The following is a 26858-nucleotide window of genomic DNA, read 5'->3' as shown; positions in this document are numbered from 1 at the left end:
TGCAATAGGAAGAAAACTGTAACTACCTTTCAGATTTAAATTCAGAAAACTTTATTGTCTGTCGTAACAGAAAATCTTCTTTGACGTGGCTCAACATACTTTACACACCATTATTAATTAATTAATAAATAATACATACCTGGAGATGATAGAAACATAGAAATTAGGTGCAGGAGTAGGCCATTCGGCCCTTCGAGCCTGCACCGCCATTCAATATGATCATGGCTGATCATCCAACTCAGTATCCCATACCTGCCTTCTCTCCATACCCTCTGATCCCCTTAGCTACAAGGGCCACATCTAACTCCCTCTTAAATATAGCCAATGAACTGACCTCGACTACCCTCTGCGGCAGAGAGTTCCAGAGACTCACCACTCTCTGTGTGAAAATGATGGAGTGACTGCCTGAGTTGGCTGGCTTCTCCAGGTAATTTGGGCTGCTAGGTTTGCCAAGTATTTATCAATGCGACTTATCAATGAGACAAAGCATTGCTTGCATTATTCACAAGTCTCACATTTGTGACTATTATCTCCATATTTCAGTGTAACAGCCCAGAGAGAGAAATAATGATGGGGGGAGAGGGGCAATTGCTTCATTACTGACCATAAATATACTAGTTTACCATCAGGAACTCCAAGGTCAGAAAATGTTAAAATATATAATAATAAGAGAAAATTGTATTACTCACTTGCGAAGTTTAAAAAAAATATATATTCCTTACCTCAAGAATCACATAATTAGTAAAAATAATTGACAAAAAAAGGTTGCTGATTCTGATGCTCACCCTCAAATGTTCAGTATTTCAATAGTGGAAAATCAAGTTCAAAGGCATCTGTTTTATTTACTGAGTCTGTCTTAAGTTCTAAGTAAAGATTTTCTATTCCAAAATAGTTAATTTCACCAGTGTAATTTTTTTGATGTTGTGAATTCCTCATCCATTATGAATCCCTTTTATCAGTTAGACATACCAGTCATGTTTTACCTTAATCTTTAGCACATCTTTTGGTTCTGAAATCCATTTACTTGACTCACTGATTGCCCTGCCTTGTGAGTTTCCCTTTGGTGTGATGGGATCACACCTGATCGTTTATCTTCTTTTCCCTTCCTCTAGACTGCGAGATTCACCCCTGGACTCCAGTCTTCAGTTAACAGGTTGGAAGTTCAGTGGAGGACAACTGAGCCAGAAGTGGGACATGAAAGAAAAGAGAGTTCCCTTCAATCCCTTTTAAATAAATTCTGGACAAACCACAATTCTCGGTACAAGTCTGGAGTGGACAGCGAGAAAGGTCAAAACTATCTTGGCTGACAGTACATCATGTCACCTGCATTTTGCACCGACAGGCTTGCAAAGATTGGTTAGTAATGTATGCAAGGGGTAAAAGCGACGATCGTCTGGTGGATTACTGTGAACAAACGGCATAACTCATTTTTGTTGGGGAAACCTCCCTCTTTATGCCTGTTTTCTCACACTTCATTGGCTTCCGTTCCACTATGACACCTTATTTTGTCATTAGTGCTTCAGAATTCCTAGCCTTTCTTGTCATCTGTCTTTAAGGTTCAATACATATTGCTATTATTATGGAGAATCTTTCTTGTAAGCACATGTGCGCTTACTAATAGAGAGAAACAAGTTGATACATTCTAAATATGTACATATCATGTTCTACTGCTGTAATTAAAGAAATATTATAAAAGATATTTTAAAGTTTGCCACAAAATATTCCACATAATGTGAAAATAGTTTAAAATCTATAATTCAAAAGCATCTACCAGCATATGTAAGCGTAATGCGAGTTCAATCAAACGAATAGGGTTTTTAAATCTAATAATGTCAACAAATATACACATTCACTAGGCAACATACACATTATGTTCGGTTCATCTTCTGAAAATCAGGTATATTTAAACTATCTAGGTCAGAGGAGAACAGCAAAACCTCTCGTATTTAAAATCATTAATTCAAATGGTACATTTCATTGTGCAAGAATGTATTTTTTCAATAATATACAATACAAAAGTTAAATATATACATGATATTAACAAATTATGTTCTGGTTAAGAGGACAAGAGTTGCTTTGTAAATTATTTTCACTACGAACATCATTTTACAACTCGTTCTGAAAGGTGGCTACCTACAAAACCTTTGCCTTCTATTGTTCTGCTCAGAACCTCTTGTCACCTTTCACATTTTTTCTTTTAAAGGCCTTCGGAAAAATCCAGCCTGCAAATAGAAAAGGTATTAATAATCTTGAAAAATATATTTCTTCTGCAGTTTGAACCTAACAGGCAGAAAGTTTCAAATGTCACATGTCAGATTACAGTTGTGTAAAGTAGCATCAACTGTTGGACTACTGTCACATTTTCAAATTGAATTTTGATCGATGTTTAAAAGTAAGATAATTAAAAATTTAAAGTTGACTTTAATGAGCAGTTGTAACTTAATGCCGCGTCTGCTCTTTCCATAATGATCAGATAATGTTAATTCAATCATCAACACTGCCAGATAAAGAAAAGACCCATTTGGCCCCTCGAGCCAGCACCGCCATTCACTGTGATCATGGCTGATCGTCCACAATCAGCACCCCGTTCCTGCCTTCTCCCTATATCATTTGACTCCACTATCTTTAAGAGCTCTATCTAACTCTCTCTTGAAAGCATCCAGAGAATTGGCCTCAATTGTCTTCTGAGAAAGAGAATTCCACAGATTCACAACTCTCTGGGAAAAAAGTTTTTCCTTATCTCCATTCTAAATGGTCTACCCCTTATTCTTAAACTGTGGCCCCTGGTTCTGGACTCCCCCAACTTCGGGAACACGTTTCCTGCCTCTAGCGTGTCCAATCTCTTAATAATCTTAGATGTTTCAATAAGATAACCTCTCATCCTTCTAAATTCCAGTGAATACAAGCCCAGTCGCTCCATTCTTTCAATATATGACAGTCGTGCCATCCCGGGAATTAACCTTGTGAAACTATACTGCACTCCCTCAATAGCAAGAATGTCCTTCCTCAAATTTGGAGACCAAAACTGCACACAATACTGCAGGTGTGGTTTCACTAGGGCCCTGTACAACTGCAGAGGGGCCTCTTTGCTCCTATACTCAACTTCTCTTGTTATGAAGGTCAACATGCCATTAGCTTTCTTCACTGCCTACTGTCCCTGCATGCTTACTTTAAGCATGCAGGTACAGCATATGCTCAATATTCTCTTGCACCTGGCCAGTGCATGTCATTGCGATTTTAAGGCGACTTTAACAAGATAATGTAGATCTTGTAGTATGTAGTATGGTGTGCAGTTTAGGTCACCCAATTACAGGAATGAAGGTGCAGGTGAGGTTTACCAGAATCGTGCTTAGATTAGTGGGTATTAGCTATAAGGAAAGGTTGGATAAACTTGGAATGTTTGCTCCAGAACGCTGGAGGTTGAGGTGTGACCTGACAGAAGCATGTAAAATAATGAGAGGCATGTATAGGATAGACAGCCGCAATCTTTTTCGCAGGGGAGAAATGTCATAGACTTGGGGGCATAACTTTAAGGTAAGAGAGCCAACTTTGCTTTAAACTTTTAAAGGAGGTGCAGGGCAGGTCTTTTATCCAGAGGGTGGCGAATGCCTGGAACATGCTGTATGGAGGTAGATACGAGGGTGGCATTTAAGAGGCATTTAAACAGGCACATGGATCTTCAGGGAAGGGAGTGGCATGGATCATGTGTAGGCAGATGAGATTAGTTTGTTTGGCATCTCAGATATACTGTAATGGGCAGAATATCCTGTTCTATAAACTATTTGATCATTACTTTTAATTGTTATAAAACCATAAAGAACACTGTGCTGCAAATCAGCAGGGAGACATAAATGAATGGGTCCCCACTGGGGCATTAATATGCGGCTATTTTACATTTGTCTTCCAGAAGTTTTAATGTACATTTCACAAATTGCAGTGATGTGTGAAATGTACATTTGTCTTCCAGAAGTTTTAATGTACATTTCACACATCACTGCAATTTGTAATTTAGAACTCAATGTACCCAACGATGACTGTGATTGGGAGGTATGACCATAAACAATGAAGGCCCATATCCACAGGTTCACATTATAGTAGAATTAGGCCATTCGGCCCATCGAGTCTACTCCGCCATTCAATCATGGCTGATATTTGCCTCCTAATCCCATTTTCCTGCCTTCTCCCCATAACCTTTAACACCCATTCTAATCAAAAATGTGTCTATCTCTGCCTTAAAAATATCCATTGACCTAGCTTCCTCAGCCCTCTGTGGCAATGAGATCCACAGATTAACTACCTTCTGACTAAAGAAGTTCCTCCTCACCTCCTTTCTAAACGGGCACCCTTTAATTCTCAGTCTATGACATCTGGTCCTGGACTCTCCCACCAGTGGAAACATCCTTTCCACATCCACCCTATCTATGCCTTTCATTATTCTGCGAGTTTCAATGAGGTCCCCCCTCAATCTTCTAAACTCCAGTGAGTAGAGAGCTGTCAAACACTCATCATATGCTAACCCACTCATTCCTGGAATCATTCTAGTAAACCTCCTCTGGACCCTCTCCACAGCCTGCACATCCATCCTCAGATATGGGGCCCAAATTTGCCCACAGTATTTCAAATGCAGCTTGACCAGTGCCTTATGGAGCCTCAGCATTACATCTCTGTTTTTGTATTGCAGTCCTCTTGATATTAATTAGCAAGTTTAGCAAAAGATTGGTAAGTTTGCTGATGATACAAAAGTGGGTGGTTTTGCAGATAGTGAAGATGTTTGTGAAAGATTGCAGAAGGATCTGGATCGATTGGCCAGGTCGGCTGAGGAATGGTTGATGGAATCTAATACAGAGAAATGTGAGGTTTTGTATTTTGGGACGTCTTAAAAGTGCAGGACCTAAACAGTGAATGGTAGGCCTCTGGGGAGTGTCGTAGAGCAGAGGGATCTAGGAGTGCAGGTGCATGGTTCCTTGAAGGTCGAGTCGCAAGTAGATAAAGTGGTCAAAATGGCTTTTGGCACTTTGGCCTTCATCAGTCAGAGTATTGAGTATCGGAGTTGGGAGGTCATGTTGCAGTTGTATAAGAAATTTTTGAGACCGCATTTAGAATATTGTGTTCAGTTCTGGGCACCATGTTATAGGAAAGATATTATCAAGCTTGAAAGGGTTCAGAAAAGATTTACGAGGATGTTGCTAGGACTAGAGGATGTGAGCTATAGGGAGAGGTTGAGTAGGATGGGTCTCTATTCCATGGAGCACAGGGGGATGAGGAGAGATCCTATAGAGGTGTACAAAATCATGAGGGGAATAGATCAGGTAGATGCACAGATTAGTCAGTCTTTTGCCCAGATTAGGGGAATCGAGGAACAGAGGACATAGGTTCAAGGTGAAGGGGAAAAGATTTAATAGGAATTTGAGGGGTAACATTTTCACACAAAGGGTGGTGGTTGTAAGGAACAAGCTGCCAGAGGAGGTCGTTGAGGCAGGGTCTATCCCATCTTTAAAGAAACAGTTAGACAGTTACATAGATGGGACAGATTTGGAAGGATATGGACCAAGCGCTGGCAAGTAGAACTAGTATAGCTGGGACAATGTTGGTCGGTATGGGCAAGTTGGGCTGAAGGGCCTGTTTCCACACTGTATCACTCTATGACTCCAAGGATTGGAGGAGCGAGGAGGATATTTTCCTCCTCCCAGAGTGTGTGGTAAGGTCTGAAACCCATTCGACTAAGAGGGCGGTAGGGAGACAAACACTCTTCCCACTTAAAAGTACATGTGGAGTTCCAGTATCTACAACCCTATGGACCTCTAGGGCAGAACAGTGATGCAGCTATTGAGTTGCCATCTTACAGTGCCAGAGACCCGTGTTCGATCCTGACTACGGGTGCTGTTTGTACGTAGTTTGTAACTTTTCCTTGTGACCACTTGGGTTTTCTCTGAGTGCTCCGGTTTCCTTCCACATTCCAAAGACGTGCAGCTTGATAGGTTAATTGGCTTCTGTAATTTGTCCCTAGTGTGCAGGATAGAACTAGTGATATATTAGTGATCCATCAATGGTCAGCGTGGGTTGAAGGGCTTGTTTCAACACTGTATTTAATAAAAACTAAAACTACAACTAAAACTAACACTGGGGAAAAAAAGAGATTGGCAAGATCTTTGTTGAGTTGCACAGAATGGCCTCATATTTGGCATGAATATTCTATGACTCTATTCTACATTACTTTAAGCTTCAATTTCAGCGCCAACTAGCAAGTTTTCATTACAGTATGGAAATCAAGATTTAAAACATGTTTAAATCATGCTGGCATATCTAATTGGCACATTACGACTTAATCCCTGCCTTCAATGTTTAAGTAATTTCACTCCTGAGTTTCACAGGTTGCAGCATTCTGAATGCATCCTTAGACATTCAAACTGAGCTGCCTGTGAGATACTTATCTTTCAAGCTTACACAATCTGGCTTTTAACTTTGCATTAAATCATTCTTGTTTGCATTTACATTTCTTAGCCTTGTTTTAATTTGATGGTACTAAAAGTTCAACAAAAGTTAATAGTGAATAGCATCTAGATAAATTAATTTAGAATAAGATCTGTTGGTGTAAATTGTCCACATTATTCTAGTAGGAATTTGGATTAAAGATATGCGACCAGGCTGTACAATTTCTCACCTACAAACATTAAACCAAAATGCCGTAGGTAATGATGAGTTTTTACTATTAACATACTTAAGCTCAGGATATTTTGATTCGGTATTTGTACCAATTTCACGTTTACCTGGCATTCCATTAAACAATGCCAAGAGAGAGAGAGAGCGAGAGAGAGAGAGAGAGAGAGAGTGAGAGAGAGAGAGAGCAGATTGGTTGGGAGATTGTAGTTGCTGAAAGAGGAGGTTGTCACTTGAATAGAGAAGTGATTCACTAACCTTCCACAGTGCCAATATTACAAGAGCTAGGAGCAGCAGACCAGCAAGAATGCTGAGTACAATGACCCAGATTGGAACCGCTCCATGGGTTGCATCTTTCGATACAGTTAACGTCACCTGTAAATTGAAATAATGTAATTATTTGGGTAAAATCAATTCAGAATAAAAGATCAAAAAGTCATTTAGAAACATAGAGAATAGGTGCAGGAGTCGGCCACTCGGCCCTTCAAGCCACCATTCAATATGATCAAGGCATATCATCCAAAATCGGCACCCCGTTCCTGCTTTCTCCCCATATCCCTTGAGTCAGTTATACCTAAAAGCTATATCTACTGTAACTCCTCTTGAATATATTCAGTGAATTGGCCTCCACTGCCCTCTGTGGCAGAGAATTCCACAGATTCACAACTCTCTGGGTAAAAACGATTTTCCTCATCTCAGTCCTTAATGGCCTACGCCTTATTCTTAAACTGTGACCCCTGGTTCTGGACTCCCCTAACATTGGGAACATTTTTACTGCATCTAGCCTGTCCAATCCCTTAATAATTTTATATGTTTCTATAAGATTCTGTTATTTCTTATTCATTTAAATAAGCAAGAAAATAAAATATGTTACACCTTAAAAACATAAGAATCATGTGACCTGTTCCACAACTACCATGTTGCATTCTATTTCTGATGCTTAGTAATATAGATTAAATTTGCCAAAAAAATTATCTCATAGCTTCATGAGTCTTCTACTATATTCACGATGGTTGCCTGCTCATATTTGGGGTGCTAAGATCTCATCGAGTATATATTCTCTTTCTGTGCTTTGAATCTGTAATCCTGATTGTTCATAAACATTATGACGCATAAGGAATTACTGTCCAAGGCTAATTGTACTCATTTGAATTTAGATATAAGCCCAATACTTCATACTCAAAATGAGATCATATCATTATCAAGAGTCAAACATTTAGATTTTCCACTTTAGCAAAATCTGGTTATTTGGAAGAACAAGGATGCTTTTAAATTCATTCAAGAGATGTGCACTTTGCAGGCTGAGCCAACGTTTTTCTCTCATTCCGTCTCTCCAGAGATGCTGCCTGTCCCGTTGAGTTACTCCAGCCTTTTGTGTCCATCTTCCATTTAAAACCAGCATCTGCTGTTGTTTCCTACACATTTTATTACCCATCCCTTATTGCCCTTGTGGAGGTGGTGGTGAGCTTCTTCCTTGGGTTGGGCTGTGGATACAGGCACAATGCTGTTAGGGCAGGAGTTCCTGACTTTGAGCCAGTAACAGTAAACAATATCAGCGATATGTTTCCAAGTCAGAGTGGTGCATCGCTTGAAGGGCAGATTCCAAGTGGTGGTGTTCGCATTCTTTAGCTGTCCTGATCATTCCACTTTCTAGAGGCTGTAGGTTGGGATGATTTTATCGAGGATGTCTCAATGAGTTGCTGCCGTGCCTCCTTTAGATGGTACAAACTGCTGCTACTGAGCGTCACTACTGGTGATGTGAGTGAACAGTTGTGGATTGGGTGTCTGTTTGCGTCCGAGGTGCCCGGCTGTTGTGTCCGAGGTGTCAAACCTTGAATGCTGTTGAAGCTTCACTGAAGCAGGCAAGTGGAGAGTATTCCATCATAGAAACATAGAAAATAGGTGCAGAAGGAGGACATTTGGCCCTTTGAGCCAGCACCGCCATTCGTTGTGATCATGGCTGATCATCCACAATCAGTAACCCGTGTCTGCCTTCTCCCCATATCCCTAGATTCCGCTTGCCCCTAGAGCTTTATCTGGGAGAAAAAGTTATTTCTCATCTCAATTTTAAATGGCCTCCCCTTTATTCTTAGACTGTGGTCCCTGGTTCTGGACTCCCCCAACATTGGGAACTTTTTTCCTGCATCCAGCTTGTCGAGTCCTTTTATAATTTTATATTTCTATAAGATCCCCTCTCACCCTTCTAAATTCCAGTGAATACCCAGTCCTTCCAAACTTTCCTCATCTGACAGTCCCACCATCCCAGGGATTAACCTCGTGAACCTTGCTGTCTCAATAGCAAGGATGTTCTTCCTCAAATTAGGAGACCAAGACCACTTCCCTTTTTCCTAGTTTGACACCAGTGAGGTAATAATCTGCCTCCTTGTTCTTGCTGCCAAAGTGGATAACCTCACATTTATCTACATTATACTGCATCTGCCATGCATCTGCCCACTCACTCAACCTGTCCAAGTCACCCTGTAACGTCCTAGCATCCTCCGCAGTTCATACTGCCACCCAGCGTTATGTCACCTGCAAATTTGCTAGTGTTACTTTTAATCCCATCATCTAAATCATTAAATTAAGAAAGAACAGCAGATGCTAGTTTAATTTGAAGGTAGACACAAAATGCTGGTGTAACTCAGCGTGTGAGGCAGCATCTCTGGAGAGAAGGAATGCGCGACGTTTCGGGTCAAGACTCTTTTTTTCTAAACTCTCGTCGGAGAGAGGAGGAGAACCTTTGCAGTGGAATATATATTTGAAATAGTTGCGGCCCCAGCACCGAGTTTAGCAACACCCCACTCGCCACTGCCTGCCATCTGACAGGAACCAGTTTATTCCTACTCTTTATTTCCTGTCTGCCAACCAATTCTCTATCCATGTCATTACCTTACCCCCCATAACAGGTGCTCTAATTGTGTCCATTAATTTCCTGTGTGGGACCTTATCAAAGGCTTTATGAAAGTCCAGATACAAAACATCTACTGGCTCGCCTTCATCCATTTTACTTGTCACATCCTCAATAAATTCCAGAAGATTAGAAGCAGGGCTTCCCCTTCATAGATCCATGCTGGGTTGGACCAATCTGTTTGATCGGCATCATACATGAACCTTGCAGATGGTGTACACCTTTTATGGAGTCAGGAAGTGAGTTACTCACCACAGGATTCCTAGCCTCCTACCTGCTCTTATAACCATATTGCGTACATAGCTGCTCCAGTTCAATTTCTTTAATTTAGTTTGGAGATACAGCCTTCGGCCCACTAAGTCCATGCTGAACACTGATCACCCATTCACACTATTTCTATGTTATGCCACTTTCTCAATGAGGCAGGTACAGGATACTGAGTTGGATGATCAGCCATGATCATATTGAATAGCGGTGCAGGATCGGGGCGAATGGCCTACTCCTGCACCTATTTTCTATGTTTCCCATCCACTTCCAACTCTAGGGGCAATTTACTGAGGCCAATTTACCTACAAATCCACACACCCGGAGGAAACCCACACTGCCCCACTCTGCACAGATAGGTCAAGATCAAATGTGGGTCTCTGGCACTGTGAGGTAGCAGCTCTAGGTCTAAGCCACTGTGCTGCCCATACTGGTTTGTGGTGAATGATAAGCCTGAAGATATTGGTGGTGGGGCATTTAGTGATGATAATGCCATTGAATGTCAGCATGTGATATCTGCATTATATATTGTTGAATATATCATTACCTGGCAGCTGTGTGGCAAGAATGCTGCATACCACCTAAAGCCCTGGCCTGAATATTGTCCAAGTCTTGCTGCATTTGGATGCATTTGGGTTAGGTGTTCAATGTTGCTTGACAAGACCATCGAATATCCCTTCCATCACTTCACTAATGATGGATAATAGACTAATGAGATAGTAATTGGTTGGGTTGAATTTGTCCTGTCTTTTGTAGCAATTTCCACATTTTTGGGTAGATGACAGTATTATGATTGTTTTTGAACAGTTTGACTCGGGGTGCAGGATGTTCTGGAACACATGTCAGTGAGGAGGATGAACTCTAGGTTTGGTTGCTTGTGTAATTTAGGGGAGAGCTGTGTTGATGGGTGGGTGGGGGAGGAAGACTGGTTAGAGAATATCAGCAACAATGGTCAGAGACAGCCTTGATTAACACCATATGAGAAGAGATGATGAGGTCAAATGTGAATGCACAGAGGAATGTTTGCATAAAGCCATATTTATTCAGAAACATGAATGAATATAGCCAGAATGGGAATAATGATAGTGTAGGAGTTGAACCCTAACCTATGACACTACTACTTTCCAGCAGTTGTACGTTACATGTTTTCATTAGGTCAACTTTATGATGTTAGCAGGAGCACAGAGGAGCACTGCCTCACATCCCGTTCCTGTTCATTGGCTAACTGCCACTTCCTGCCAAACTTCAGGCAGAGATTGATGAGGCACAATCTCCTGGGCTATATGTGGTCACGTTCATAATGGTTTCCTGATTGCCTTGACCCCACTTGCCTAGTTTCCACTCCACTCCAACTGAACCTTCTGTAACTGTCTTCTCTATGGCGATTATAAAATATATTTAAATTTGTAGAGCCTTGCCCTTACCCTCAGAATGTACCAAAGTATAATGAAGTGATTCGAAGTGACATTTTATGGTTATGTGGGAAAACAGCAAATTTGTGATCCACAAGATCGTTGAAGGATAAACCCCCTTGAGGACACCAGGAGAAAGTATGCAAACCAAATTATTTTGATTTCCATTTCAGCTCCTTGTTTATTCAGGGAGATTTTCATAGTATCATCCACCATGATTTAAGTGAAAGAGCTGTCGGTACCAACAAAAATCATGTTCATTTCATTTGCCTGGACTTTTCTGGCTACTTACAAAGGACAAATTAGACCAGTCAGAATCATGTGGTGTTAACACCGAAAGGCTATTGACATAGAATAGCACAGAAAGCAAAACTACTCACAGTCCTCACAGCACTCCTTTCCATTGCTTTGTTCAGAACCACAAGTGGAGAATCTTCAATTGTTAATGTAGCTGTTACAATTAAACCGATTGGCTTAAAAACTGCCTGTAACAACAAAATACATTGATTTTGTCTCAAAATAATATCATATATATTAGTTTAATATGTTTAAAAAATAATAAAATCGCGATAGAAACATTTACAAACGTCACAGAGAAACTCAACCAGCTCCACAATACAAGAAGTACTCACGATTTCACATTTGCAAAAATAATTTACGGAGGAAAGAATTTACACGAATTTCAGCATCAAATCATTGTTTGGTTAAACAAAAACCACAGCGTTCATGTAGAACAGGGCTTTGTAATCGGCAGGTTACCACACAACTTACTTTTACATTGAGCGGCACAGTGGCACAGTTTGTAAAGCCGCTGCCTTGCAGCACCTGAGACCAGTTCAATCCTGACCGCGGGTGCTCTCCATGTCGGAGATACATATTCTCCCTGTGAATAGAAGGGTTACCTCCCACATTCCCAATTTGTGGCCTTGTAGGTTCATTTTTCACTGAAAATTCTCCTTAGTTATAGTTGGTTAGTAAAGTAAAGTCTAAAGAAAAATGGGATTAATGTAGATTTAATGTAAATGGTTGTTTGTTGGTTGATGCAGAATCTGTAGGCAGATGGGTTTGTTCATTCTGTGTCTATATGTGAAGCCACCGCTGTATTAAGTTTTATTTTATTCAGTACAGGTACCAGATTAGGTTAAAGAGATTCTATTGGATGTTGCCCACATTAAGGAATGGGGCAGAGGTCTGAATCGGACAGGACTGGACATTCTAGGTTATGGGGAGCAGAGGTTTTGTTCAAGTTGATCTACAGAAAGTTGGAGACCAGTGGAATACTGGAATCCAGAATGTATAAAATCACTGAAGATGTTTTGGCAACTGATGAGCTAAGGCAAGGATAATATTATAAAAATGAACTCGGATGGATTATTTTAATGGGATGGAAACAGTACTGGAATCTTAGCTCACTCTGCAGGTTGGGGCTAATTTGAATATTGTGATGATTAGCGGGTGGCATGGTAGCACAGCGGTAGAGTTGCAGCCTTGGACATGGACTATGTCTTGGACATGGTAGTGAGCAACACAGGGACCCCGCACGGGACAGTCCTCTCTCCATTCCTGTTCACCATCTACAGCTCGGACTTCAGATATAACTCCGTCTCCTGCAGACGTTTTCCTATGACTCTGCAATTGTGGGCTGCAATCGTGAGGGGACGGAAGCTGAATACAGAGGTGTAGTCAACGCTTTTGTTGCGTAGTGTGGGCTGAATCACCTGCAGCTCAACACCAACAAGACTAAGGAGTTAGCAGTGGACTTTTGGAGGAGAGGAACACCCCTGAATCCATCAAGGGTGTGGATGTGCAGTTTACCAAGGAGTACAAGTACCTTGGAGTTTACCTAGACATTATACAGGATTGGTCAGGAATGTTGAGGCACTGTATAAGAAGGGACAGAGCCGTCTGTACTTTCTGAGGAGAATAAGATGCTGAAGATGTTCTATCAATCGGTGGTAGCCGGTGCTATCTGTTTTGCTTTTGTATGCTGGGGTAGCAGGGCGAAGGCCACGGACATCAACAGAATTAATAAGATCATCAGGAAGGCTGGCTCAAACCTGGGGGTGGAGTTGGATTAATTTGAGGTGGTCTTGGAGGGAGGATGCTCCTCAAACCTCAAAATAAGAATAAAAACGGCAATGCTAAGTGAAGAATGTATTGAACTAGAATTAAGTGAATTATCTGTTGAGTCAAACTGGAAATCAGAGATCTATGTACAGGGATAATACAATAATCATGGGAGACCTTCTCCTACATATGAACTGTTTTAATTAAATTTGCTGGAATGAGGTGGAAGATGAATTCATGGAATGTAAACAAGATGGTTTCCCTAAGAACTAGGTAGGGGCAGCAATCAGGCAAATATCCTATGGAGCCCATAATCTACACCCCAGAGTTCTGAAAGAGGTGGCAATAGAGGCAATGAACACTCTGGTTATATCGTCCTAAATTCTACAGATTCTGGAATTGTTTCTGTGACCCAATTATTTGAGAAGGGAGAGAAAAAACATAAATTAGGAAAAAAAAACATCAAGCCGCTGACCCCAAAGGTCAGCAGGAGGGAAAATGCTGGCATTTATAATGAAGGATGTAATAATAAAACACTTTGCAAAGAATAGAAACATAGAAACATAGAAATTAGTTGCAGGAGTAGGCCATTCGGCCCTTCGAGCCTGCACCGCCATTCAATATGATCATGGCTGATCATCCAACTCAGTATCCCGTACCTGCCTTCTCTCCATACCCCCTGATCCCCTTAGCCACAAGGGCCACATCTAACTCCCTCTTAATAGGAATGAGCAGTCACCGTGGATTTATGAAAGAAAAATCACTTGTGACTAATCAGTTGACACTCTTCTGAGCATTTGACTGTCGGAATAGAAAGAGATGAACCAGGTGATGTGGAAAGCTCCTGCACACATGGTTAGTCAACGAGGTTAGAACACATAGAATTGGGGGGTAATGAACTAACCTGGATTAAAATTGGTTACTGGACAGGAAATAAAACATGAGAATAAATGGATCTTTCTCAGAATGGCAGGCTGTAAATAGTGTGGCACCAAAGAGATCCGTTCTTGGACCCCAGCAGTTCAGGTGACCAAATATCAGGTTTCTATGTTTGCCGAGGATATTAAACATAGGGAATTATGAATTTGGAGAGGATGTAAAGAGCCTTTAGGAGATGTGGGCATGGTGAGTAAGTGGGCAAGAACACAGATTAAAAATATAGAAAAATTAGAGATAATACACTTTGGTGCATGTAACGAAAGGCAGAATATTTGTTAAATAGTGAGAGACTGGGATGTGATATTTAAAATGAGGTGCCATAAAAGAGGTGCTGTGGAATGGAAGGTGGCACAAAGTTGGCAGATATAAGGACTAAACTGGAACAGTATTCTCGAGAATTTAGCAGAATGAGAGAATTTCTCATTAAGGCACCACATTCTTAAAAGGCTTGACTGGCCAGATGCTGGGGAAATGTTCCTTTGGCTGGGGAGTTAAGGCCCATCCTAGGAATTGCTTTTTAAGATCCTCTCCAATGCTTTTACATTCCTATAGATTGGCAACCAGAATTGAATCCAAAAGTTTCTAAAGGTTCATAGTTCATTGCTTTTATACTCTACATCTCTTCTAACAAAACCCAGCAAACCTTAGAATATAAAACAGGAATGTAATGATGAGGCTTTATAAGGCACTGGTCAGACCATATTTGGAATATTGTGAGCAGTTTTAGGCCCCATATCCGAGGAAGGTTGTGTTGGCATTGGAGAGGATCCCGGGGACATTTACAAGAATGATCGGGGATAATTGGGTTAACATATGATGAGCATTTGAAGGATGAATGGGACCTCATTTAAACTTACCCAATAGTGAAAGGCCTGGATAGAGTGGATGTGGAGAGGAGGTTTCCACTACTGGTGGAGTCTAGGTCCAAAGGGCACAGCCTCAGAATACCTTTTCAGGCCTTTACAAATCTGAACGTTTTGTGCCTTAATGTGAGGAGCATTCATAATAAGGTGGATTAATTGAATGTGCAGTTAGTTGTTAATGGATATGATATAGTTGGGATTACGGAGACATGGCTCCAGGTTGACCAAGGCATGGGAACATGCAGGGGTATTCAATATTCAGGAAGGATAGACAGAAAGGAAGAGGTGGTGGGGTGTCATTGCTGGTTAAAGAGGAGATTAATGTAATGGTAAAGAATGACATTAGCTAGGATGCTGTAGAATCTGTATGGGTAGAACTGCGAAATAGCCAAAGGCAGAAAACGCTTGTTGGAGTTGTGTACAGACCACCAAACAGCTGTAGTGAGGTTGGGGATAGTATCAAACAGGAAATTAGTGATGCGTGTAGCAGGCATGTGCCGTCAGGATAGGCAAGGAAGGCAGTGCCTACCCTGAGTAAAATTATAAAATGATAATTATTAAATATAGATAGTAAAGGCATGGGAGAATTATGCCTACCTAAGAGATTGATCTCTTAGGTAGGCATAATTCTCCCGTGCCTTTCATCCGCAGTACATGTAATCCGTGAAAGTGTGTGCAGCTCACGTGCCGTTGACACTGCTTCAAGCCTTCAATGACAATGGTCTATAAAGGCAGCTGAAATTCTGCTGTTACACCGTGGACTGCGTGCATGTGCTGCGCAAGCAAGTTTCTTGGCGGGATTTTCAAACATGGATTGTCATTATCTTAATAGTCTCTTAAGAAACAAAGTGAGAAGAATAGAGTTCATGTACAAATAATGTGGTAAATGTCTTTGAGCTATATGTTTTTAAATACTCTATTTCCCGGCAATGAAGACGCTTTTCTTTACCCATAAATAAGGCACGAAAATTTACCTGCGTCTTGGAGGCCGAAGGTTAGGTTGTTAGCCAAGAAAGACAGACTTGGCTATTCCCTCAGTACTGCAACATCAAGAACGAGTCAAGTCTATCCCTCATTGCTGGCAGCTGATGGGAAGTGGCTGTAAATGGGAAGCGGCTGTAAAAGGACAGTGCCGTTGGGGCAGAGAGTTCCTTTAACAGCGTGTGGGGAGTTTGGCCATGGGTAAAGTTGGGGGGAGGGCAGGAGCGTTGAGAAGGAGGTGGTCGGGGATCATGCCAGCAACTCACTGACTCACCGTTGCCGCGGTGCTCCGGGCGTGGAGCCACCGCAATGTGGTCGGGGAGGGAAGTGGCTCGGGCAGCTGCGAGCGGCCGTCGGGATCGGACAGCGAAACCGGCCGCCACCTCAGTGCCTTCTGCCGGCCCGCTCACCTCTGGCAGTGATCTCCGTCTGAACATTTCTCTCCTGCCGCTCGCCGTGTCTTTCAATGTAGACCGGACAGTGAGGGGACCAGCTGAAGAGTGGGTCAGCGGGCGATGGATAACAGGACAGCAGACAGTGGAGCTTACTCCTGTGTCAGCGCGAGTAACCTCAATTGGTCCCTTGATCGCGGTGACACGGGAGTAAGCTCCACCGCCCGCTGTCCTGTTATCCATCTCCCTCTGACCCGCTCCGCCCTATGATCTTTGCTCTTGAGCTGGTCCCCTCACTGTCCGGACTACATTGAAAGACACGGACCGGGCAGTGAATGCCATGCAGTGTCACCCAGCGCAGCAAGTGAGGCCATGTCCTGCTCCCGGCGGCAGTCGGAATTTAAGGAATGGCCGGAAGCGGCATGACATGAGCATGACAAAGGCTGACATGAGCAAGGCCGGCGAGCGGCAGGAGAGAGGTGTTCAGACGGAGAGCACTACCAGAGGTAGCGGGTCGGCAGAAGATGCTGAGGTCCTGTCGGCCGCTCGCAGCCACCGGAGCTACTTCCCTCCCCGGCCACAATGCGGTGGCTCCGTGCCCGGAGCACCGCGGCACCTGTGAGTGAGTTGCTGGCATGATCCGCGACCCTCTCCTTCTCAACGCTCCTGCCCGTGCTGACCCGGGCGAGAATCCCCACACATTGTGAAAGGAACTATCTCCCCAATTGGTCCCTTGAACTAGTATTGTCTTTCACTAAGATCATAACTGATTCAACCTGTCCCAATGTGCTCTCATTTTTCCCACCATCTCTCCATCTGCCGTCACCCTCCACCTCCACCCCCACCCAGCCTTTTTTTCAAAATTTAGCAACTCAAAATGGGGGTGCGTCTTCCTCGCCAGGAAATACGGTACTTTATTAAGAGATATGGCTTTTGAAGATAAATTACTTTATAAAAGTCGACTGACAGCTTACGGAGAGGAGAACAATCTGCACATTCGCGGTTTAAGATTTTTTAAAAGCCGACTGACTGCCTACCCTGAGTAATTACTCATGGCACGTGCCTGGCATGTAGCAAAGGTACAGCAGTTATCATAGGTAACTTTAATTTACACATAGATTGGGCTAATCAAATTGGTAACAACACGGAGGATTTCCTGAAGTGTGTGCGGTATGGCTTTCTAAGCAAATATGTAGAGGAACTGACTAGAGGGCAGGCCATCCAGACTGGGCATTGTGCAATGAGGAAGGATTAGTTAGCAATCTTGTTGTGCTAAAACTTCTTGGGCAACAGTGACCATAATATGGTGAAATTCTGCATTAAGTTGGAGAGTGACGGTTAATTCAGAGGCAAGGGTCCTGAACCTAAAGAAAGGTAACTTTGATGGTATGAGACGTGAATTGGCTAGGATACATTGGCAAATGATACTTAAAGGGTTGATGGTGGATATGCAATGGCAAAGATTTAAAGATCGCATGGGTGAATTACAACAATTGTTCATCCCGGTTTGGCGTAAAAATAACAGGCGAGGCTCAACCGAGGCTGATGAGGGAAATTAGGGATAGTGTTAAATCCAAAGAAAAGGCATATAAATTGGCCAGAATAAGCAGCAAACCGGAGGACTGGGAGAAATATAAAATTCAACAGAGGATTAATTAAGAGTGGGAAAATAGAGAATGAAAGAAAGTTCATGAAGAGGAAAAGATTAGTGAAGACAAATGTAGGTCCCTTACAGTCAGAACACGTGCATTTATACTGGAATACAAGGAATGGCAGAACAGTTAAACAAGTATTTTGGTTCTATCATCACTAAGGAAGACATAAACATTCTCTCAGAAATACTAGGGGACCGAGGATCTAGTGGGAGGATGTAACTGAAGGAAATTCACATTAGTCAGGCAATGGTGTTAGGTAAACTGTTAGGACTGAAGGCAGATAAATCCCCGTGGCCTGATGGTCTGCATCCCAGAGTACTCAAGGAGGTGGCCCAAGAAACCGTGGATGCATTGGTGATCATTTTCCAGTTCTACAGACTCTGCATCAGTTCTTGTGGACTGGAGGGTAGCTAATATGACTCCTTTTTAAGAAAGGAGGGAGAGAGAAGAGGGAATTGTAGACCAGTTAGCCTTACATCGGAAGTGGGGAAGATGCTCGAGTCAATTATTAAAGATGGAATAGCAATGCATTTGGAAAGCAGTGACAGGATCGGTCAAAGTCAGCATGGAGTTATGAAGGGGAAACATGCTTGACTAATCTTCTGGAATTTTTTTGAGGATGTAACAAGTAGAATGGATAAGGGGGAGCCAGTTGATGTGTGTACCTGGACTTTCAAAAAGCCTTTAATAAAGTCCCACACCAGAGATTAATGTGCAAAATTAGAGCACATGATATTGGGGGTAGGGTATTGACATGGATAGAGAGCTGATTGGCAGACAGGAAGCAAAGAGTAGGAATTAACGGGTCCTTTTCAGAATGGCAGACTAGTGGGGTGCCGCAAGGCTCATGCTGTGATCCCAGTTATTTTCAATATATATTAACAGGAAGGAATTAAATGCAGCATCTTCACGAAGGAATTAAATGTAACATCTCCAAGTTTGCAGATGACATAAAACTAGGTGGCAGTGTGAACTGTGAGGAGGATGCTACGAGGCTACAGGGTGACTTGGATAGGTTGGGTGAGTGGGCAGATGTACGGCAGATGCAGTATAATGTGGATAAATGTGAGATCCACATTGGTGGCAAGAACGAGAAAGCAGATTATTGGCCTTCATTGTGAGAGGATTTGAGTTTAGGAGCAAGGAGGTCCTACTGCAGTTATACAGGGCCTGCGTGAGATCACATGTGGAGTTTTGGCCTCCTAATTTGTGGAAGGACATTCTTGCTATTGAGGGAATGCAGTGTAGTTCACCAGGTTAATTCCTGGGATGGCGGGACTGACATGATGAACCGCGTTGGGGGCGATGGAAGCTCCCGCGTCGGGGCGATCGAAGCTCATGCGGCTTGGAGCTCCCGAAGTCTGTCTCTCCACGTCCCCATGATGTTAAAGTGTGCAGGTTCCCGCGTTTGGAGCTCCGAGGACGATCCCTGGCAAAGGGATCGCGTGCTCCACGATGGTAAGTTCGAAGCCTCCAACGGTTGGAGCTACTGAAGTCGATCCCCAGCAAGAGGCTGCCAGCTCCATGATGTTAGGCCGCAACGTGGACGGAGATACGACACGGTAAAAGTCCCATCTTCTTTGTGGGAAGAGATTAAAAAATAGTTCCCCCCCCCGCCCATAACACAAAACTAAAGATAAACTAAAACATACATTTTACAATAAACTAAAAACACAAAGAAGGAAAAAGACAAGACAGACTGTCGGCGAGGCAGCCATCGTGCGGTGCCCCCTGGTGGTGCTGTCCACCAACTGCTCCTGTACCCTTAATTGAAAAATATCCTATATTTTATTTGACTTCTCCTTATTCTTCCTACCAAAATGCCCGTGATTGTTCTCCACATTGCATTTTGATTTGCCTTGCCAACATCTGTTCAATGGCGTTTTATATCCTGCTTTAGTTTAGTTTAGAAATAAAGCATGGAAATGTGCCCTTCAGCACGCCGAGTGCATGCCGACCATTGTTCACCCGCTCATGCTAGTTAGGCCACTACACACTAGTGGAAGTTTACAGAGGCCAGTTAACTTACAAATCCGTCTTTGGGAGGTGGGAGGAAACCAGAACATTTGGAGGAAACCCCCATGGTCACAGGGAGAACATGCAAACTCCACACAGGCAGCACCCTAGGTCAGGATTAAGCCCAGGTATTTTCTGCTATGAGGCAGCAGCTCTACTGTTGCACCACTGTGCTGCCCTATCTATCACTATTCTTCTCGCATTGAGCAATACAATTCCACCAGCCACTAATTTCAGAATTGTAGCCCGCACCACCTACACTATAGAACTAATAAAAAGTAATGGGCCTAATATTGATCACTAGTGAACCCCATAAATCACCTTCCTTCAGTTTGATAAACAAACATCGACAATCGGTCGAATGATGCTGAGATAGATGATCAGCCACAATCTTGATGAATGGTGGTGTTGGCTTAAAAGGGATGGACAGACTATTTCTACTTCTACTTCTTATGTACAAAAGGGATAAGAGAGGAATTTGGGCCATTCGGCCCACCAAGTCTACTTTGCCATTCAATCATGACTGATTTATCTTTCACTCTGAACCCCATTCTCCTGCCTTCTCCCCATAACACCCATACCAACCACAAATCTATTTATCTCCACCTTCAAAATATCCACAGCCTTCTGTCTGGTGCTGTGCCTCCTGTACTTGCCACCGATCCACATAAGCATCTGCCAGTGTTGACATATTCCTCGTATATTCTGATCCTAAGGAGCAAAGCACTACATTTTGCCAGACTGTTTGATAGAATGTCATCATGCAGATGGTTTGATAAAGCCCCACCCACAAAATGTTAACAATTTGTGTTACCAATAAAATGTTAACAATTTGTGGCGAAGGCATGCTCCTTATGTAGAGTTAAGCCAGCCAAGGACTTCATAGAGTTCCACAGCGCAGAAACAGGACGTTTGATACAACTCTTCCAAGCACGATGCTGACAAATGCTGATTCCCGTTGTTGGAATTAGGTCTGTACCCCTCTACTTCTTATCTCGACTAGTACCTGTCCAAATGCTTTTTAAACATTGTATTTGTATCAGGCTCTAGCACTTCTTCTGGCAGCTCATTCCACATAAACACAACACTCTTCCGATCTCCTTCAAATTTCTCCCTCTCACCTTTGCAACAAGTAAACACATTTCACTTACTTTAATAAATGAAGGCTTCCATATTCTTAATGACATATTAAACTGGACAAAACTTGATGGATATATAGTGCAGGAGATGGAGACACATCCAGCATTATTTTCACAAATCTGCAGAAAGGAAAGACCATTAGTCAGTTCTTTAATGAATTGCTATCAACAAATATATTTATTCTTACTTTTATTGGCAAAAAATAGAAATATGGTTCATGATAATTTAAAGTAACTTTAAATTAAAATGATATAAATATGACATTATGTACATGTTATTTTTTCTTGGGATGCTGATTATCTTGGTGCTCTCTAGTTACACTGAGTAGGTGATGCTGACAAGTTTCTTCAGCGTGTGTTGTATCAGTTAAATTTCTATCTAGGCTATCTTAACACATGTTAAGAATCAACCCTGCTAAGTTAACAGCTCTGCAAGAGCACATAACCTGTTTGCAGTGCCATCATCATCTTGGTACCAACAGGGGGGGATAACTAAATTAATATGCCCATAAGAACATAAACAGCATAAGAAATGGAGGCACGATTTCAGCCTCCTTTGCTTAATCCGTCATTCAGACCACGTTTGATCTATTATCTTTGCACTGTTTTCTTCAAGTAACCCTGTAATCCTTGATTTTCTTAAGGCCTATCTCAAGAATGGAAAAAAAACCCATACATTGTGGGAGTTTGGTTGTACTGAGGAGAGGCACCAGGTTCATTTCCTGAAATGACATTGGTGAATCATTTAGTCTGACTAAAGTCTGGCCTCATAGTTAATGCATTTCCTGCTTTCAATCCACATGGTGGATCATTTGTAGACTAATCTGATGTTTCAGGGTTTGAACTCGCAACCTCTGTTGTTAGCACAGTACTGTGACTAATCTACTGTAGGTTTTGTGATGTGGAAATTCCTACTTGGTTACATGCATTAAGTGCATCATATACATAGCACCACATAAAGTCAAATATGTTGGAATAATGTCAGATTTTATGTTATTCACTTTTCAACTGGGTGCAGAAATGTCACGGCTGGTATTTATTGCTTGTCCATAATGAGCCCGAAGCCCAAGACCTTTGGTGCCTGGGTCGACGATCCCGCGGTTGGTGCCTGGTTCGATGCCATGGAGGCGACCCGGCAGCGTTAATGGAGAGGTCGGTATGGTGACCAACGGACGAGGGCGGACACGTGGAAGTGAGGACGCCGCTGCAGAGGGAAAGAACAAAGGAGGACCCCGTGTAGGGGGACCGCCGTGTGGGAGGGAGGAGGGGGAGGGGAGAGAACTAGTGTGGGGGGTGGGTTGGGGGAATTTGTAATTTTGTTAGCACCCTTTATGGGCGACTATTTGCATACCTTGGGTATGCAAGCAAAGAATTTCACTGTGACTTGTCACATGTGACAATAAAGTATTCAATTCAATTAAATCAATTCAAGCTATGGTGTCGAATAACTACTGTCCTTCTGAAGGACTATATGGGTGTTTATTGTAGTCAACAAAGCAACATTTTCATCCATGTGCATTCCCATGGCCAGGAAAGCACATTGATGCCTCTACTTCTTCAGAAAACGGTGGAAATTTGACACTCATCTTGAAAAGCATCCTATCGAGATACATTACACTTTGATTTGGCAATTGCTCTGCCTGGACAACAAGAAACTGCAGAGTTGCGTAAGTGCCCCAGGTCAAAATGCAAAATGATTTTTCACTCCCATTAATAAATGAAAACTTCCAGATTCTTATCATAATATTAAACTGGACAAAACGCTGGATATATAGTTCAGTAGAAGGTCATCCACAGATCATGCTTCCTCGGGAAAGCAGCCAACATGATCAAGGTCACTCACACCCTGGTCATTCTCTCTTCTCCCCTCTCCTATCGGGCAGAAGACAAAAACTGGAAAGTATGTATCAGTAGATTCAAGAACAGCTTTATTCCCGCTGTTATCAGTGTCCTTTTAATGGATCTCGATCCCGATCTCTTGATGTTACTTGTTGTGTCTCTTGCCCTTTTTTCAATCAGCACTATCCCTGTAAATGTTAGCAGTATATTTTGCACTTCCTTTCTATTTTGGCACTACCTGTTATACTTATGTATAGTATGATTGTACATTTGTACAAATGGTATCATTTGCCTAGATCGCATGCAAAACAAAGCCTGTTGATGTATCACGGCACACATGACAATAATAAACCAACAGCAATAGCAAAGTGAAACCTAACAGGTTTCTGATTACCCCAATGGTATTTTTGAAATGCTCCTCTGCCGGGACTGGTTTCTGTGGATTTTCTGGGTCTATCTTCAGAGGATCCACGAAATGTGAGTCATTACACCCGCCTACATTATTCTGTCATATGAAAATAAATAAATTGAAATAAGCTTCAAATTTACCAAAACCACATTCATAAATTAGCCCAGATTAATAGAGATATTTAGTACTTACTAAAATGTCAATGTGTAATGACTGGTGAAATCACTGCATGACATGGTACACTATAATCACAACTGAAACTGTAATGTGCAGTGTTGTGGTAGAAGTATGATGGTAAATCACAATTCTTTCATTAAAATGACGACATAATGGCTAAGATTTTCTTCTGTGGCATTACTGACTTGTAACTTTGCTGTCCATGAAGATAAATAGAGCATTGGACGAGCATGTGACTCGAAGGTTTTGCCCATTAATTTGAACTGGGCAGCATGGTTACCTACACTTTTCTTTTACTTTAGCTCTCTGTCACATGAGTATCCCACCCTAGTCGTCAAATTAGTTTCACTATTGTCCGGTTGAGTTTCATTGTCTGTATAATTCATTATCACCTAACCCACAGCCATCAATGGACCATTGTGGGCTCCACGTTTCCTTGATCATCGTTACTTCTTTGCATATATTTCAATCATTAGTTCTACATCATCGTCTATATCTCTCATTTCCCTTTCCCCTGACTCTCAATCTAAAGAAGTGTCTTGATCCAAAACGTCACCGGTTCCTTTTCTCCAGAGATGCTGCCTTACTCCAGATTTTGTGTCTATCTTCAGTTTAAACCAGCATCTGCAGTTCCTTCCTCTTAATTATTAGTTGGGGTTGGCCTGCAATATTCCAGATGCTCCCTCATAGAAATCAAGGACTGCATGGGTACCTTTCCTTTAGGCAACTTTCCTAAATCTCCCACTGACTGACTTGATCTCAAATAAGGCCTTTTATTGATGCAATTAGTAAATGTTCTGGAGTTAAAAGGCATTATTGCTACCAACTCTGTACCTTGTATTATCATATAGAGCAGTTCATTTTGTGCATTGTGTTAATAATTTGTGAATATTCCAATTTCATTTTGGGGAAAATATATGCCATTGATCATTTAAATTTGCAGTCTCCAGTCTCATTTTCTATTTCACATGTTTAGGCCAGTTTTATTTACTCGCGAAACAATACCAAAAATCTGGTACATAAAACAGGCCTAAAAGTATGTAATCTTGTACATAAAACTGACCTAAAGTATGAAATAGTAAAGAATATTGGGGACTGCGACTTTAGAGGATCAGTTGGCATATATTTATATTTATCTAAAAAAAAAACTGGAATATTCCCAAATTCAACAAACTTTTTGGAAATCACAAGTCACATTTTACAAATGATCATGATGGCATGTCCTTAACCAAAAAGTTTAGCAGTATGTTCAATAAATTGATAAGCAAGTTTAAACAAAAATCTAACATGGTTAGAGTTTCATTTAGCTTAACAAATGGAATTGTGCAAACAAAAATGGGGAACAATAACCAAGGAATCAATATTATTTATTTTAACTTATTTCCTATAACTGTGACAACATTCCATCACCTTGTGATGGCTTCAGAGGGCTAGGCCTTGGGCCTGGTCTGTGAGCCAGGGAGTTTTGGCACACTTGGGCAAGTCATTCTGCCAGCCAATCTATAGAACTGAGTCCACATTGGAGGTCAGGTTTTATTCAGATTTTTAACTAATGGGACTAATGGGGGTGAAGAAATAGTTTCTAAGAAGCTCCTGCTATTCCCCCTTTACTGTGGAGATCAGGTTATTATGACACTTATATTGCACTGCTTCAGTCACCGTTTTTTGAGCCATATATCTTCAAAGATGATGTTTCACCATAGATGAGATGATTTATTTAATAGGAACAACCTATTATTAATAGGAATAACCTTAATTATTAGATGGTTGCGTTTCACTAAAGTCCACTGAAATGCACTGGTATAAGCGAGTTCGGTATTCCGACTGCGCATGCCCAGGTCATAGGTTACAAGCGAAAAATGGTATCGGCAACGGTTGTGCTGCATTGTGTGCAGGCTTGCGTTTTGTCTGTGGTCGGGGTCGGGCCTGGCTCTCCGTCGCTGCGGGTGCTGTTGAGTTGCTTCAGGGCCATCCCCGTCCCCTCCCCGGTGTCCCGTCCCTTGTCCGGAGGTGTCCGGGGTGGCCCTGGGCTGGCGGAGTGGCCCGGACTCATCCGGCGCTGCAGCCGCTGGCTCCAGCTTGACTCTGCCTGTCCCGCTGGGTTGGCTGGCAGCCCTTCACCTCCACCCCCCTCCCCTCAGTACGAGATCCTGCTGAAGAAGGGCAGCAGCCGGCCCTGCTCGAAGATGGGTGACTTGGAGCCGCTGCTGCTGGAGTCTGCGGACGGGCTCCTGCCCGGCCATGGGCAGGCCGGGCGCCCACTGGAGCTGCTGGTGCTGATGGTGGTGCTGGTGGCAGCGGCAACCTCCTCCCCCTTCTTTGCCCAGCCCCAAGCCCAGAGTCTGGGCCAGCTCCAACTCCAGGACTGGGCTGAAGGTCGCTGCAACGCGGCCCAGTCGATCACCAGGCCAGAGGAGCCCAGGCTGGAACTCTGGCGCAGGCGAGGCCGGGGCCCTCGCTCCTTCTCGGGTTTGTGGATGAAGTGGCAGCGGGTACAATAGAGGCAGAAGCCGGTGGTACGGAAGGCATGGCTTGTTTTTGGGGTGGTGGCCGAGGGAACGCAGCTCGGCCAGGTCATGGGCGAACTGGCACTTGTGTCCACAGCAGCACATCGGGTAGCGGTTTCCTCTGGAGTTGGAGCAGGGTTGGGCTGGAGTTGGCGCTTCTCCGCGCTGGCTGTGGGCCAATGTCCTGTCGGTCCGGACGTCTCCGGCAGCCCCCTGGGAGGGGATGGGTCAGTCGAATAGGGGGAGGGCTGGGCCTAGGGATGGCCCAGTTGCAGTTCGGCAGCGCCGGGTTCATGGGTTCAATCCTGACGGCGGATGAGGTGCGGTTCTGTGTCCGTGCAGCTGCCGAGAGCCTGTCCAATGTCCTCCCCTCCCCCCGGTCTCCCACTCATATCTGCCCCCTCTATCTGCCCCCTGACAAATACAAACTTGAAAAAGACAAAAAATTGGACCGCAAGCCTGCACACAAACCATACTCACTGAATCTACAGCGTTTTGTTTGATTTTTTGTAATAGCGTTTGACCTTTGACAAATCCCATGATTCCTTGCGTTTTTTAGAAAACCGAACTCGCTTATTCATGGTAACTTTTAATTGGCTGACAAAGGCAAAAGGATTGGCAAAAAGGAGAGTA

At 42.8% G+C, this 26858-nt stretch overlaps 1 protein-coding gene across 1 annotated transcript in view; it reads right to left on the bottom strand.

Annotated features, from left to right (window-relative positions):
* Positions 1–705: 705 nt before the first annotated feature.
* LOC129701160 (integrin alpha-1-like) overlaps positions 706–26858 on the bottom strand; it is a 54909-nt gene continuing 28756 nt past the window's right edge. Inside the window, exons 11-15 of the mRNA XM_055642581.1 lie at positions 23527–23637; positions 21306–21413; positions 11622–11726; positions 6916–7032; positions 706–2222 (exon numbers count right to left, since the gene is read on the bottom strand). Coding sequence (XP_055498556.1) covers positions 2184–2222; positions 6916–7032; positions 11622–11726; positions 21306–21413; positions 23527–23637 — 480 coding nt within the window. The 3' untranslated portion in view covers positions 706–2183. The remainder of the gene's footprint in view (positions 2223–6915; positions 7033–11621; positions 11727–21305; positions 21414–23526; positions 23638–26858) is intronic.

Source organism: Leucoraja erinacea, chromosome 1, assembly GCF_028641065.1.
Source record: "Leucoraja erinacea ecotype New England chromosome 1, Leri_hhj_1, whole genome shotgun sequence".
In the NCBI taxonomy this organism is placed as follows: Eukaryota; Metazoa; Chordata; class Chondrichthyes; order Rajiformes; family Rajidae; genus Leucoraja; species Leucoraja erinaceus.
Note: the sequence above shows the minus strand (reverse complement) of the source record. Positions and strands in the feature narration are given on the sequence as shown.